The sequence below is a fragment of the Mytilus californianus genome, unplaced genomic scaffold (assembly GCF_021869535.1).
Source record: "Mytilus californianus isolate M0D057914Y unplaced genomic scaffold, xbMytCali1.0.p SCAF_4, whole genome shotgun sequence".
Taxonomy (NCBI): domain Eukaryota; kingdom Metazoa; phylum Mollusca; class Bivalvia; order Mytilida; family Mytilidae; genus Mytilus; species Mytilus californianus.
In genome coordinates, this window is record NW_026262690.1 from 46,432,836 (window position 1) to 46,448,085 (window position 15,250).

At 31.0% G+C, this 15,250-nt stretch overlaps 1 protein-coding gene across 1 annotated transcript in view; it reads right to left on the bottom strand.

Moving 5' to 3' along the window:
* LOC127736940 (fibrillin-2-like) overlaps window positions 1–15,250 on the bottom strand; it is a 120,288-nt gene that overhangs the window by 43,481 nt on the left and 61,557 nt on the right. Inside the window, exons 40-53 of the mRNA XM_052247503.1 lie at window positions 14,914–15,027; window positions 14,258–14,371; window positions 12,717–12,830; window positions 10,625–10,738; window positions 9,011–9,124; window positions 8,499–8,612; window positions 5,986–6,099; window positions 5,031–5,144; window positions 4,412–4,525; window positions 4,087–4,200; window positions 3,241–3,354; window positions 2,412–2,525; window positions 2,128–2,241; window positions 1,143–1,253 (exon numbers count right to left, since the gene is read on the bottom strand). Coding sequence (XP_052103463.1) covers window positions 1,143–1,253; window positions 2,128–2,241; window positions 2,412–2,525; window positions 3,241–3,354; window positions 4,087–4,200; window positions 4,412–4,525; window positions 5,031–5,144; window positions 5,986–6,099; window positions 8,499–8,612; window positions 9,011–9,124; window positions 10,625–10,738; window positions 12,717–12,830; window positions 14,258–14,371; window positions 14,914–15,027 — 1,593 coding nt within the window. The remainder of the gene's footprint in view (window positions 1–1,142; window positions 1,254–2,127; window positions 2,242–2,411; window positions 2,526–3,240; window positions 3,355–4,086; window positions 4,201–4,411; window positions 4,526–5,030; window positions 5,145–5,985; window positions 6,100–8,498; window positions 8,613–9,010; window positions 9,125–10,624; window positions 10,739–12,716; window positions 12,831–14,257; window positions 14,372–14,913; window positions 15,028–15,250) is intronic.

The window sequence follows — 15,250 nt, forward strand, 5'->3', positions numbered from 1 at the left end:
TTATTATTTCACTTTTATAAATGATTGAAAAAAAGAAATCACATTTTAATTTTTTTATATCTCGTAGCTAATGCCACTTAAGTAGACTAATTTCATCAAAAATGAAAGTATTTTCAGTGACCAAGCTTATAATCGGAAATATAATCGGAAAGCGATAACAGTAACTTGTAAGGCTTTATTTTGGTTTACTTCCCTCAAAATAGTCCGCCTTTTCAGATTTTTCTGATTATCAATTGCAGAGTAAAACCCTGCATATAAATTTGAAGAATGAAATGAAGTGCTATATTAACGATAACGAAGTAATTATACACGGACTGACTGACATATGTATCCTGACATTAAACTCTTTTCAAATTCGTTTCGTTAGTTATATACATTTTTTGGTTCTGTTACTTATATCTGCTTGACATATCCTTTGTATAAATATTCGCGGGAAAGATTAATACTTCGAGCACAGAGAGACATTAATTGCTGAAATGCGCATCTTGGATACGTTTGAAAGTATATTATTTAGCAACAACGCGCCTATTGCATATATATATATTTTCTAACGACCCGAAAGCATCATTAACCCAGTAGACAATGACATGATTTAAAGTATACATTTCTTATATTTTGCGTTGATAAATTAAAATGAAAATATTTTCAAACTCCTCTTGCAAAATTTGTTTTCGGTGATTTTTTATATTCTTCAAGGCCATTTTGGTCAAATACATAATAACCCTTGGATTTACGCACCCTAGGCTTACAGATTTTGCCTTCCTGGTGAAAGTAAATCAAGAAACGCATGAAATTTATAGTGTGTTACCTTTTTTATTTTAGAATTCCCGCTGATGAACGTTTTATTGTATGTTCCCCGTACATAATTCACAATATGAGTAAAAATATTATTTTCTCCTCTCAACTTTTAAAATCAACTATCCTGAACGAAAATAGTCAAAACATATTGAGAACAATTGCTACAACGAAACTAAAAAAAGTTAAAAACCGCAATATCAGAATGATTAAAGAACAAATTTCCAATAAACCTGAAATAACTAATTGAATTTTCTTTTAAGAAGATCTTTAACATTTGTTGCACAGCAAATTAAGTATCTGATGAGTTTAGAATATTATACAATAAAGTAAATTATACAGGACACCTTTATCACAATTTGTTCCTTTATATCCTGGAGAACAACGACATTCATAACTGTTTATACGATCCTCACATGTACCATTGTGACAAGGGTTACTCAAACATTCATCAATTTCTGTAAAATATAGAACTATCACTATTGAGAGCAATATGACAAATGTATGAAAGCATTATAATGAAAAATGATAATAGTTCTCTAATCTATAATAAATTAATCTCGCTATTATAGTGGAAAAAAATACCCAAAGAATTGTCTAAGCAAGATCACAATTGTAATAGTATCACACGGTTTGTAAAAATATTCCTTTTCTTCTATGACCATTGCAGTATGTGTCTTGTCGCCAGTTTTTGTTTGTCATAATGAACATGTTGGTTTCAGTAGTGTAGAAGAACTTCCTGAACTTATGGAGCACATTAGTTTACCCGGGATAGTGGTAGGAGTCTTGCTGCTCGACCTAATTGTTTTGTGATGTGTTATATTTAAAAAAAAAACAACAACGTAGTTATCATTTCTTTATCGACTTGTAAAGTTCTTTATAATGATTGCTCTTTAGTATCTTCTAACCATATGTGTATCTCATAAAAACGAAATTTTAACAAATAATAAGATTATGAAACCGAATTAAACATGTATTTGATATGCTTTCGTTATATAGCCGTTAGATATATCAATAGATCAATTGGCTCATCGATGCTGCGTTTCTTCAGCTTTGTATAAAATAGCCATTAAATTTAATATTTATTCCGATAATAGAGGATTACTAACAATTTTACTTTTTAATGCAACTGATTTTGGAATCTATTAAGTCAATAAACTCAAATTGTTCTGTAGACTAATGTTGATTTTCTTTTTGAAAAAAACCCCATTCGATTAATAATTCTTTGTGCATTCTTCATTGTCAAGTACAGAAAAAAACATGTTCAAAAACAAAAAAGTACGCATGAAAACAAATGAATTTAACCACGTATTTGTTCATACAGTTACAAACCTATGGTACAGTTATAGTCAGTGTAACCAGGCAAACAGGTACATGTATACAAGTTAATTATGTCATTACATGTGGCTCCATTCTTACAAGGACCTCTTGCACATTCGTTGATATCTGTTAAACATAATTGAATTTTCAATCAGATTAGTATGGTGCACGCTCGTGCAAAAGTAATTATTCATAGTTACAATAAATCGAAAAATTTCATACTTTAAATCTATCAAAAATATAATCAGAAAGATTGAAAACATAACATATTGATAACCTGTATGACACATACATACCCGTTTCACAATCAATTCCAGTATACCCGGAATCACAAATGCAAATGTATCCATTGACTTGATCTACACATGTGCCGTTGTTCATACAAGGGTTACCGGAACATTCATTTATATCTGCATACAGAAAATAATTTTATTCTAAAAAGAGATTGCATTATCATGTCTAAAATTATATAACGTAAGAAGAAATGATAGATGAATAATAAGCCTCATGATGAAAATGTATAAAAACAATTTCTTTCATTCTGACCCGATGTAAAAAGCCATTAGCGGGGTATTGGTTATGAATGATACGTGTAGCTGCTTCAAATCGAAGAAAAAAACCCAAACAGATCAAAGTTAGTAAAGGTATCAAATTTTCTGTTTTGAGAATTGTGAGCACCAAATAATGTATTGCACGGAAGGTACCGACACAAGCAGAAGCAGACGTCCTCGTTGTTCTGTGTTTTGTGTTGCAGATATTTATACTTCAAATAAGTTACAGAATACAAACTACTTTTTGGAGACCTGTCTCCGTATACTGTATATAGTATAGAAAAGAATGTATATCATAACATTATACCAATCGCCAGCTTCAAAATTGCTTTCGTATTTTTGACTTAGGTAAAGAAGATCATGATATAATCAGACAAGATAACTATGTTTCAATTCTTCAAAAATCCATAGCATAGACGTCAAATGATTTTTATCATTTAGAATTTTGCTGATTCAGCGTTAACTCCTGCTGTCAAAAAAATACTGTAAAATTAAACGTAACTCCCTGATGGTAAATCAAATAAATTTCCTATATTATGATATTAATATTTACTTATATAACATTACAGAGTACCTGTAGAGCAATTTTTGTCTGTATATCCAGAATGACAAACACAGTCATAATCATCAATTTTGTCTATGCATCGACCACCATATTGGCATGGTAGGTTTGAACAATCATCTATATCTGAAACACATTTGAAGTTGTCGGATCACTATGTCGGCAAAACGAGTTTGAGTACATGTTGACATAATATGCTTTGGCAAATTTATGCCAAATTTTAAGGAAACCAGGTGATGTGAATAATTGTGATTGTTACCTTTTTATGATAATATTCTACTCTTCAACTTCGTATTTTATTTGGCTTTTAAACGTTTGTTTTCGAGTATCACTGATGAGTGTTTTGTAGACGAAACCCGCGTCTGGAGTACACAGTATGCCTAGTATTTATGATGATTTCATTCTAGTATCTTATTTGAAAAAAATATTAGAAGACATAGAGTGTCAGTGATATATGGTTTTTCTTAAAAAAAAATCAATGGCAATATTTCGACCATAACAACTAGTGTTTTAGTTTTAAATCTAATATATATTTTCTTTCTTTTTATTTTGGGATTGATTTATTGCCTTTCCTAAGTAGATAAAAAAAAAAATTTCTTTTATTTTCCTCTCATTTTACTTATTTTGTTTTTAATAACAACTTTTGTAATAATGTGCATGTAAAAAAAAAATCCATAAATATTTGAAATTCTTTTTTATCTTGTTAGTATTTATAGACTTCCCCTTTTTGATTTTTGAATTTACCTTGAAGTTCGTTTATTTTATATACTTTTCTGCTTAAAATTCATTAGCGTAATAGTGAACAATTTACAGAAAGCTACGAAAAGAGGGAATAATGAATGATAATTCGGTACTTACTTCCATCACAATTTCGCCCACTGTAGCCAGGTTGACAGGAACAATTGTAATTATTGATCAAGTCATGACATGTGCCTCCATTTATGCATGGACTACTTTTACATTCATCAATATCTAAAAGTTAAAAAGAAGAATAAGATTAAAAAATAAATTTTAAACAAAAAGCAAAACATTTTCATATAGATGTTAGGATTTATCAAAAAAAAAATATTTTGTTCTTCAAAACTTTTTTGTTATTTTTCAATAGTAAAAGTTAAAAGTTAGTGCAAAATTAGGCAATGATAGGTAGTTAACACGAGAAATTCTTTTATTACTATAAATGTACCTGTTTCACAAAATTTTGCAGTATATCCCGGGGGACACTGACAGACAAATCCGTTCACCTGGTCATGACAGGTAGAACTATGCTGGCAAGGAGTACTGTGGCATTCGTCAATATCTATGCAAAATGGCATTTAATGTAAAATAAGACAAACACAAAGAAGTTATGATCATGTATCTATATATTACAAAGTAAAACGGAATTTGTATGCAAAAGCACTGATACAATTAACTTATAATATATATTTCTGATCCTCTCTTTGTCAGACTTATATATTTTTGTCGACTATACAGATCTGTGTAAATTAATTACAATTGAACACATTTGACATCTATCAAGGTTTACAGATGTAAATAAAGAGTAAAATTGATACTTACTCATGTATTCTACTCTGTTGTTCGATGAATAGCATTCCAATGTCAAGCATAAAACAGAACAGATATACACAGAATTGTTCAACATATGAATATTTTTATGTATATTATTTCTATATATTATCAAGAAGGTCGGGGAAATAGTTGATATAATGTCTTCTGACAGTACTTTCATTTACGTATTCAAAAGACCAATGACATTCAACTGACGGCGAAGATAACTAATTCAAATGATTATCCATACAAACCATGAGAACAATTGTATCCCGTATAACCAGGTAGACAGGTACATGTGTACAAGTTTATCAAATCATTACATATGGCTCCATTTTTACACGGATTTCTGGCACATTCATTAATATCTGTAATGTAAATTTACTGAAATTATTTTCAAGACAGCTTTTAATTTAAAATGAATGACAGTACAGCACATAACGCTGATGGCGACAAATAAATTGAACGGAACGAAGTTTTGCAAAGGTTAAACATATGTACAAAATATATGACGTTTAGATTTTATTTTATTGTGATAGAACATTGATTCTGTAAATTAAAGAACAAATTTCTAATGCCCGTCATGACAATGGGTAGTAAATTTGGAGTATATTATGCAATTAATGCAAAATAAGCAGTTTATAATAGATGGACGGCTGTTTATCGTCCAGAGACAAATTAAAGGCATAATAAGGACAAGAACATGTTAGTGCGATATGAATATGAACCCTGTTTTGTAATAGGCCGACACGCTGAGCCGTATTTTTAACGTGCTAGTTCACAAAGTAGCAGTCCGCAGAAAGATATGTCAACCCTACCCGGACACATTATGCTGACTCCGAGCCTACCAGTCTTTGCTCTTATCCCTTAATGCCGCGTCCTTAGCGGAGAAGCATCAAATACCAGTGTTTGGTTAGATCAGGTTGGAGTTCGAACCCACGAACTCTCACACTCGAGGCAAACACGCTACCACGAGACCACCAAACTCCCATTAAACAAGCAGAAACCAAAAAAATCTTGGGCATCACTTCAAAAAAGCTGCTATGAAAAAAAGTTTTTTGATTATATCCTTAATGTGAACATAAAAGCTGTTCAAGGCAATTTTGTTATAATTCACATTTCCAAAGGTCATAAATGAACCGGCATCTTTGTAATTTTGTCAATTATATAAAACCTTCACGTTTTTTAAGTGTGTGGCACTAATCATACCTGTTTCACAATTTAATCCATTATATCCTGAATCACAATTACATGTATAACCATTTATCTGATCTAGACATGTGCCATTATTCAAACAGGGATTACTGGAGCATTCGTTTATATCTGAAAAATAAAAATGATTGTCACCAAGTATGAAATTGAAGATTGATAAATTATCGGGGGATACCAATTTTCCTGGATTTCCCGTATAGGGTGATACATCGATTTTAAATAATAGACGACATAACGAATCTTAGCTACATTATTAAAAGTAAATAATAAAAGCACGAACTAAGGTACCGCCGAAATAGTGAGCTTTTTACGAATCAGACTTTCTACCAAGGAAATAAAGGAATCCATGGTAACACGAATATTGAAACTTGTAAATCTGGAAATATCTATCTGGGGAAGAATGATCTCTCAGAGCCATGACCGATCGGAAATATAACACTGAACGAATAAACAAAGGGAACATTTATGAACCATAAAGAAGGGGAAGCATTAGTTTAACGAAATTCAAATACAGTAAATCCTTTAGAAATTATAAATCAGATTAATAAACTTAGGTAATTGAATCAATTTCAAATGAGCGAAAGTAGATATGTTAATAGGGTGAGTTTCTACTGATAAGCATGCAAAAACCTCGATGTGACTCTAAATTCGGACAAAACTAATTTCTCAATAAGGAATATGACATATTCTGTAAATTTACCGTTCAGACAACTATTCTGGTATCTAAAGATATAAGACGGCGAAAATATATCACTTATATCACTTATGGGATTAGATGCGAATGGAATTTGATTCGACTGTCATACAAGTGAGAGGTTTAGCGCTATAAAACCAGGTTCAATCCACTATTTTCTACATTTGAAAATGCCTGTACCAAGTCAGGAATATGACAGTTGTTGTCCATTCGTTTGATGTGTTTTAATATTTGATTTTGCCATTTGATTAGGGACTTTCCTTTTGAATTTTCCTCGGAGTTCAGTATTTTTGTGATTTTACTTTTTAGACACAGACAATGTATCAGTCAAGCAATAAGTCGATGAAAGACAGACAGACTAAATCAGGTCAAATTAAAGGCGAAAAGATAAATAACGTTTTAACAAAAGCACTACACAATACATTAAATAAGTAAAGGAAGTACAAACTGATAGTAGAACATCCCAAAAATAAAGCCAAAATGGACACATATTATGAAGTACAAAATAATTCCTCAGTAAATTATTTCTTTAAAAAAGTTCAGACCTAGGATTTTTGTTTTGTTTTGTATAAATTTCTTTAACTTCTGTTAGCAGTCATGTTTCAGATTTTAATGTGATATAAAACCATTTTGCCTTTTGATAAAGGACTCTCCGTTTTGAATTTTCCTTGGAGTTTGGTATTTTTGCTTTTTGACTTTTCATTACTAAATAAAATTTACAAAGACTTCCAAATGTCCAATATTTTAAGCTTCTAAAGTACTAATTAGTCGTATAATTGGTACACCAGACGCGAGTTTCGTTCAGACATTTCTCATCAGTAGTGTTCGAATCAAATTGTTGCAAGGCCCTATCAAATACAAAGTTTAGGAGCATTTAATTGAGGCGACAATAGTTTAACCGATGTTCAAATCTCGTAAATCGATTAGGGAAAAGACAAAAAAAAGGTACTAAATAAAAACCTTAAATTTCGAAATGTGTTGCCAAAATTTGGCAGAGGCTATCTATTCCTGTGGATAGAAAAACTTTAATGTTTCTAAAAATAAAAATGTTTATAAACAGTATATGACTTGTTAACAATTGGGGGCAAGTTGGACTTCTAGTGAACAGCATTTGAAAAGTTATTCATTTGCAGTATTGAATGTTGAATCTTTGTACATGTTTATTTCAGCATGTAGCTTCACGTAAATATAATCACTTTATCTTGAAACGAAAGACCACCCAATGCATTAGTGTAGAAGTTGTTTTAAGTTTTTTTTATTGATATTTATTTGTCTTTTCGACTTATTTTTACTGATAAAAGACATATTTCTTGTTTGTGTGACAAAGCAGTTATTTTCCTGACAAAGTATTTTCATTTCGAAGAGAAAAATTATGCCCAAGAGGGATTTTATAAAACAGTCAAATAGCTGAATTTCATCGAACTGATTAATAAATAATGACTTTGATTAATGTGTACTCAAATTCTCTCTGTTGATTGATAGCGTTTGATTTTGTCAGTTTTAATTGCCTTCTCCTTTTTGAATTTGCCTTGGGGTTCACTATTTTTGTTATATTTTTTAGATCTCATTATTGAAAAGATAATAATAATTAGAAACATACAAACAAACCCGTCATTCATAAAGAAGATAAATTAAATTTAATTTTGATGCTACAATAGAAAAAGCATCATTAGAAAAGTTTCAATTCGAAAGTCAAACATATTGTAAACCTCAGATTATTTCGAAATAAGTATCTAAAATTTAACTTTAAATTTTACATATATATGAAAACAAAATAAATATTAAAACGATAAATTAAAATCCAATTCTGTATTACCTGTGGAACAATTCTTATCTGCATAGCCTGCATGACAAATACAGTCGTAGTCGTTGATTTTATCAATACAACGTCCTCCATGTTGACAAGGCACAGATATGCATTCATCAATATCTGTTGGGGAAAAATGTTGTTTATATCCTTCATAATTCGTTATTTTAATTTATTTCTATAAAGATATTAACTGAAAGTACAATTGGTATGCACACAAGGCTGTTCTGGTCTTACAGCAAACCACTAGCAAGAGAAAAGCCGACAACAGAAACTACGGCAAATCAAGCAATTGAAGTTATGAGATATTCGATTGTATTTGAGTAGTTTTGAAATGAATTTATTGTTGAAGTCAGTTTAGTTCTACGCAAATTAGAATTTTTCTTTATGTAGAAACAAGAAACTAACACAAATGCCTGTACGTTTCTTTGACATATACGATTTCCAGTTGTATCTGTACTTTAAATAATAAATAGTTATGACATTGAATAATACACTGTAATCAATTTAACGAAGCTTACTTCCATCACAATTTCGTCCACTAAAACCTGGTAGACAGGAACAGTTGTAAGTATTTATGAGGTCATGACACGTTCCACCATTTATACAGGGAGCACCTTGACATTCGTTTATATCTGGAATAGATTTCGTATAATTATGTAAACAGATTATGCCTAATTGTTAAATCTTTTAACTGTTGATTAACATGTCACAGCTAAATAATACAGGAATATATCCTTCAACAAGGGAATAAAACAAATAATGCATTGCCTAAAAATCGAGCTTCATAGTTAAAAACGCATGCTAAACGGAGCAACGCCAAAATCAGGTAACTTAACGTTCTGATAAAGTTTGGAAGGGCATATAAATAAACAATTATGGTGGTCAATATGTACACGTTACTGCATTCAGGCATCATATATTTGAAATAGATATAAATCAATTATTTATATATATATATGTTGCAGCCCATATGAGTATCTGGACCGTACGCGTATAGTCATGACCATATGGGAATACTCATATGGTCCGACCATACGCGTATGGTTGGACCATATGAGTATATACTCGTTTGGTTATTAACGGACCGGACCATATAGGTATTTTTCAAATAAATTCAAACTTCTTAACAGACACAGCTCGTTCATTGAACCATAATCGGCACAAATAACAAACTTAAATCATTTATCTTTGTTACATATGGTCTGAATCTTGGTATATTTGTTTTTGTCTTCCTTTTGCTATCTAGAGTCAATTTTAAGCATCTTTATCCTGTCGACAGTTTCGTCCGTATGTGAATCAACAGATATTTGGGGCATGGACATTTTTTTCTTTTTCCCCGGCGTTAAGATTAGATATTTTTTAATTTCTTCTAATTTCCACTTATTTTCACTGAACTGATGTGTTTATACTCTTATTCATACGATCTTATAATAACAGTGGTTTCTACATAATGACAGAGGGACAGCACGTATAAACTACTGTAATTGTAACTCCTATACAGAGGAGCATGAACAAATTAAATAACTTCAAATAATTTGAAATGTTTAAGAAATTCTAATTTACAAATAAACAATAGAAACCACAAAATAAAGAGAAAAGAAGGATTCAATGCTCCAATTGCTAATGTTTAAAACAGTTGACTTCTTGCTTAGCAGTTCATTTAGTTATTTTTGGAGTCGACATATTGTGTTTCGTAAAGATAAACTAATAATGACCATGCAAAATTGCTTCTACTTTAATTTTAACTTGTGAGTATTACAATGATTACCAAATTATTATCTACGTCAAAATTTCATTTTTAAAAACTTCTAATTTATGACACCTTGAATGGTTATGACTTATGCAATAACTGTTCATGACCATACGCGTATGGTCAAATTCTCATATGGTCCGGAACATATATATATAACTTTGCAACGATTTCGTTTATTTCCTTTTTTGATTTTGGGGTACTTTTTGTTTGTTTTTGTTTTTGTTTGTTTTAATGGGTTTTGTGGCTGATTAGCTATATAATTGAAATAACATCTGAATTATAATAATACACGTTTTGCTGACGGACCACACTTCTTTGCCTATAGTGAATAGCTGTTTATCTTACAAGATGGTCAACTATTATAAATGGAAGTTATCACCTATTTCACAGAACGTCCCGCTATATCCTGGTACACACTGACAGCTGTATCCATTAACCTGGTCGTGACAAGTAGCGCCATGTTGACAGGGAGAACTATTGCATTCATCAATATCTGTACAAAATGAAAAAAAAATATATTTAGTTTGCGGGTATAATCATACATTTTCATTTTTTTTAACCTTGTATGAATAAGATTATACACTTTATGATACTTTTTCTAAAGATCTATTTGAATTTTGTCAGTAAAAAGATCGTTTATGTTTGCATTTTCTTATAATCAATATCATTTGCTAATTTTTTTCTACACATGTAGTTCTCTTTATCCGTAAAGCACTTTCCTTTTCGATGAAAGGTTATTTTGGGGGTTCCTGTAGGATAATAAGAGGTCAAGTTTCACTTACTCCGAAGTGTTTTTGTGTAAAAAAAAGAGGGGGTTGAAATGTTGTATTTTACAACAAATGTTTTAGAGGGCTGGGATCAATTTGTTGAACATAGAATTTGCCTAATCTAATCACGTATTTGTGCAATACAAAAATATTACTGTAGGTATCTATGATGAGTATTTTTACACCTACAGAACAGGAATATTTTTGTATTGCACAGTCATTGATAACATTAGAGTTGGCCATTATATATTTTTTTTATTTAAACAAATAATTGCTGCTATCATAGTAAATACAAGAACTTCGCGACATCAATCTTATAAATTTTGTGAATATCTAACCCTTATCACCATTAACTTAAATTCACAAATGTCAAGTACTTTCCTTGACATTAACGCCATAAAAGGAGGCAGAATTATAATATATCATTTAAGAAATTGAAACACATTTCAAAATGACAATTTCATTCCTTAATTTGAGTAGAAAAAACTGTCATGCTCTACGTGTCTTCAAATTATTAATGTATTGAGATACTTTAAGCACAAGCAATACAACAAACCAAAAAAGTTAGAGAAGATACGATGCGCGCTGGCAAAGTGCAATATAAGATATATTTTGAAACAAGTTAAAAGAAAGTAGTTACTTAAAAGTGTTAGTGTGGTCGGGTTGTTTATTTTTATATAATGTTATAATGCTTTTTCATCTCCCACATATCTTGTATTGCACAGTTTATTTTTATGTAATATAAATATGCGGAGGATACACAAAAGATACAATCTAGCATTTGTCTTTAATAAATAAACACTGACGATTGTCGTTTGAATCATGAGAATACTCATCTATGAAGGGAAACTTATTAAAACTGATAGTAAGAAAATACAAAGTATGACGCCCATACTTTTTCTTTTTCTTTTCTTTTACTTTTTGCTTATTAAATTAATTTCAAAAGTGTTAATCTTTGCTGCATATCATCGATTATTTTGGTATTGTTTCCCTGAACTTCTCTGATCTAGCTGCATGCATATACGGATAATTGGCATGTTTCAGAGAGGTATACAGTCAATAGTTGGTAGTTCAGAAATATTTTTCGCATAGCAACATTTTAAACCAGATTTACCCACATCTTCTATATCCTGCTGTCTTCGTTGTTTGCTATTGTTGGAGGGAAATCATAACATTATATAAAAATGTCGTTTTCATCTCAATTTATTTTCATTTTTAGTACTTAACAGAACATTTTCTTGTGAATTTATTGTTAATAGCGTCCTTGTTTAAACGGGACATACAATGAGAAGAAAACATTCGCACGGAAGGTAATATTTTGACATTAAATTTCACACTGGGTGTATGTGTAAAATATCTATTTCAAGTTTCCTTCATTACGGAAATTCTGCGTGTTACATTCTATATATAAATAAAAAGATGTGGTATGAGTGTCAATGAGACAACTCTCCATCCAAGTCACAATGTGTAAAAAGTAAACAATTATAGGTTAAAGTACGGCCTTCAACACGGAGCCTTAGCTCACACCGAACAGCAAGCACACTTGTAAAAAGCGTGAGAGGTAGTTACGTCATTTAACAACACATCAATATATTGGTCTGTCTGAAATTATGTAGGGTTTTATAATCAAAAAGATTAAAAAGAGCTTATAAAAGTAATAATACAAATATGCATTTAAATTTGAATCAAAAATAAAAAACTTACCATGAGTGCAGTTATATCCTGTGTAACCAGGTAAGCATGTACAAGTATATGAATTAATCAGGTTATTACATGCTGCGCCATTTTTACATGGACCTCCCGCACATTCATTTATATCTGGAAATAAAAAACATAACTATGCTTTGGTTGAACTGTATTTAATCTTGATTAAAATTCGTAAAACAGATGAAACAACACACAGGGTAGTTATAGGCAAAATATAAAAGTAAACAATTGGACATTTTCTTACACGACAAAAGCGAGCACATTTTGACCCTGCTGATATATGAGTTTGAGTTCATACATGAACTTCTTATGAAGAATGAAAACAGTCTAGGCTAGCAACATCCTTCAACCTCTCTTGCCACTACATAGATGATGTCTTGTCACGAACTAATTCAAAGTTTCGTACCATGACTTGCATCTAAAATTTGAAAAACAGTGATGATTTCAGCTTTCCATTTCGATGTAGCAACATTCCAGGATAGCCTTCATATGAAGTATATATTTCACTAGCGTTCCCTATCATGCTTAACAATAATAGAGGATTTCTGATTACAAGGAATATAATCAAACTAAGATCTCAATTGTTAAAGTTGAAGTCTTCCCTTCGAACGTTCTTGACTTTTGTTGACCATTATTCAAGATATATTTGTGTCACTAATGACATATGGTATGTTTTAATATTCATCATTACAATCTTTTTCCCGCGATTCCATCACATCATCGAATACTACTTTTTACCGATTGTTTATATTCCATAAACACATAAAGGTTGCCACTACTGAAGGAAAATGTTCTTACCCTTTCGGATCACATGAGATAAACTCGGATTGTTGGTGTTCGTTTTTATGTAATGATATACACTGCGCACGTAAAACTGGATCACAATTTGTGGATATGTCCAGCCAGGCTGTCTGGACCATAGTTTGTACGTTTGTGTTCATTTTGTTTTGTCGGTAAACGGGTGCTGTTTTTTTTGTTTGGTCTGTTGAATTGTTCAATATTCTTACTGTTTCCTGTCATTCTTTTTATGTACTATGAAGTGAAACAGTCATAATATAATGACATCCACCACAGTAAGTGAGACCATCTGCATCAACAGGATATCTTCTATGGTTAGTGCATTACCTCACACATATAACATATGACGTTCAGATATTTAAGGGTTTACAATGCATAGTGTGAACCATGTCAATAGCTAATTGAAAGCATATTCCTATCTTATTTGAGATATGGTGAAATGGTACGACATGGAAGTGACATCAAAATATCTATAACGTTTATGAGACAAATCAAATCATAATCCACTATTAGAACGAAATACAATATCTATTCTTGAAATTTTCGATTAAGCGTTGCACTAAGTCTCTTCCTGATAGCTAACATCGGTAATAAAATAAGCTATAATAGCAAAATATTAACACCAAATTATAATACATATGCATTTGAGGAATAATTGTTCACGTCTGTTAAACAGAATAACAAAGCTGAAGTTTTGAACAGTGTATGAGTACATACACTATATATTATATCGTACTAACCGGTTGCACAATTAATTCCAGTGTATCCTGCATCACAATTACAAATGTACCCGTTGACTTGATCCACACATGTACCATTGTTCATACAAGGGTCACTTGAACACTCATTTATATCTTAGTATAAATAAATATATATAAATATAAATTAATTATCCATTTAACAGATAAACATATATAATTTTGAATATGAACCCGTCTTTTATTCATATTTATTTCAAGCGTCACAAAAGTTATTCAATATATCCCTAGTTAAATGTTCATAGTTGATATTTTGAGAATATTTGCTTGAATACCATGAAAAACGATGCATTGGTAATGTATAACGGTGTTTTCTGGACAACGATTATTTTTCTTATGCTTCAAACGGACTAGAATTTTGGTAGACACAATTTAATTTCACAAAATGCGCATCGAATGCACCAATAACTGACATCTTATAATCTCTGTAAATTGAGTCATGAAATAATCCAAGCAGCTGGGGTTTTCAACTTAGGTACCAATTAGTTTTGGGGTTTTGTTGCTCTATCTTTATTTTCCTCTATTTTGTTTTAAAGAGCTGTTACTTGTCTTTTTTGTATGTTTATTTTGGCCATTTGGTTTGTGTGTCCTTCTACGACTTTGTGATTGTCTCCTCTGTATTTCCTATTTTTATTTACCTGTAGAACAGTTTTTGTCATTATACCCAGAACGACAAATACACTCGTAATCATCCACTTTATCTATACATCGACTCCCATGTTTACAGGGTCTACTCAAACATTCATCAATGTCTGTTGAAATAGAGGAATGAAGAATTATATAAAAAAGTTGAATGAAAACATCAACAAATAACATAAAAATTAAGTGTAGTAAAACTGTATTCAATTTGATATAACCGCGTAAAGTATCCGAAACAAATTTCTCCTGATGGGCATTGCTCCGAGTATCTCATTGTTAGATATCGACCTTATCCAATAAAATTTGCTCTTGCTAAAGCCCTATACTGTAATCAAT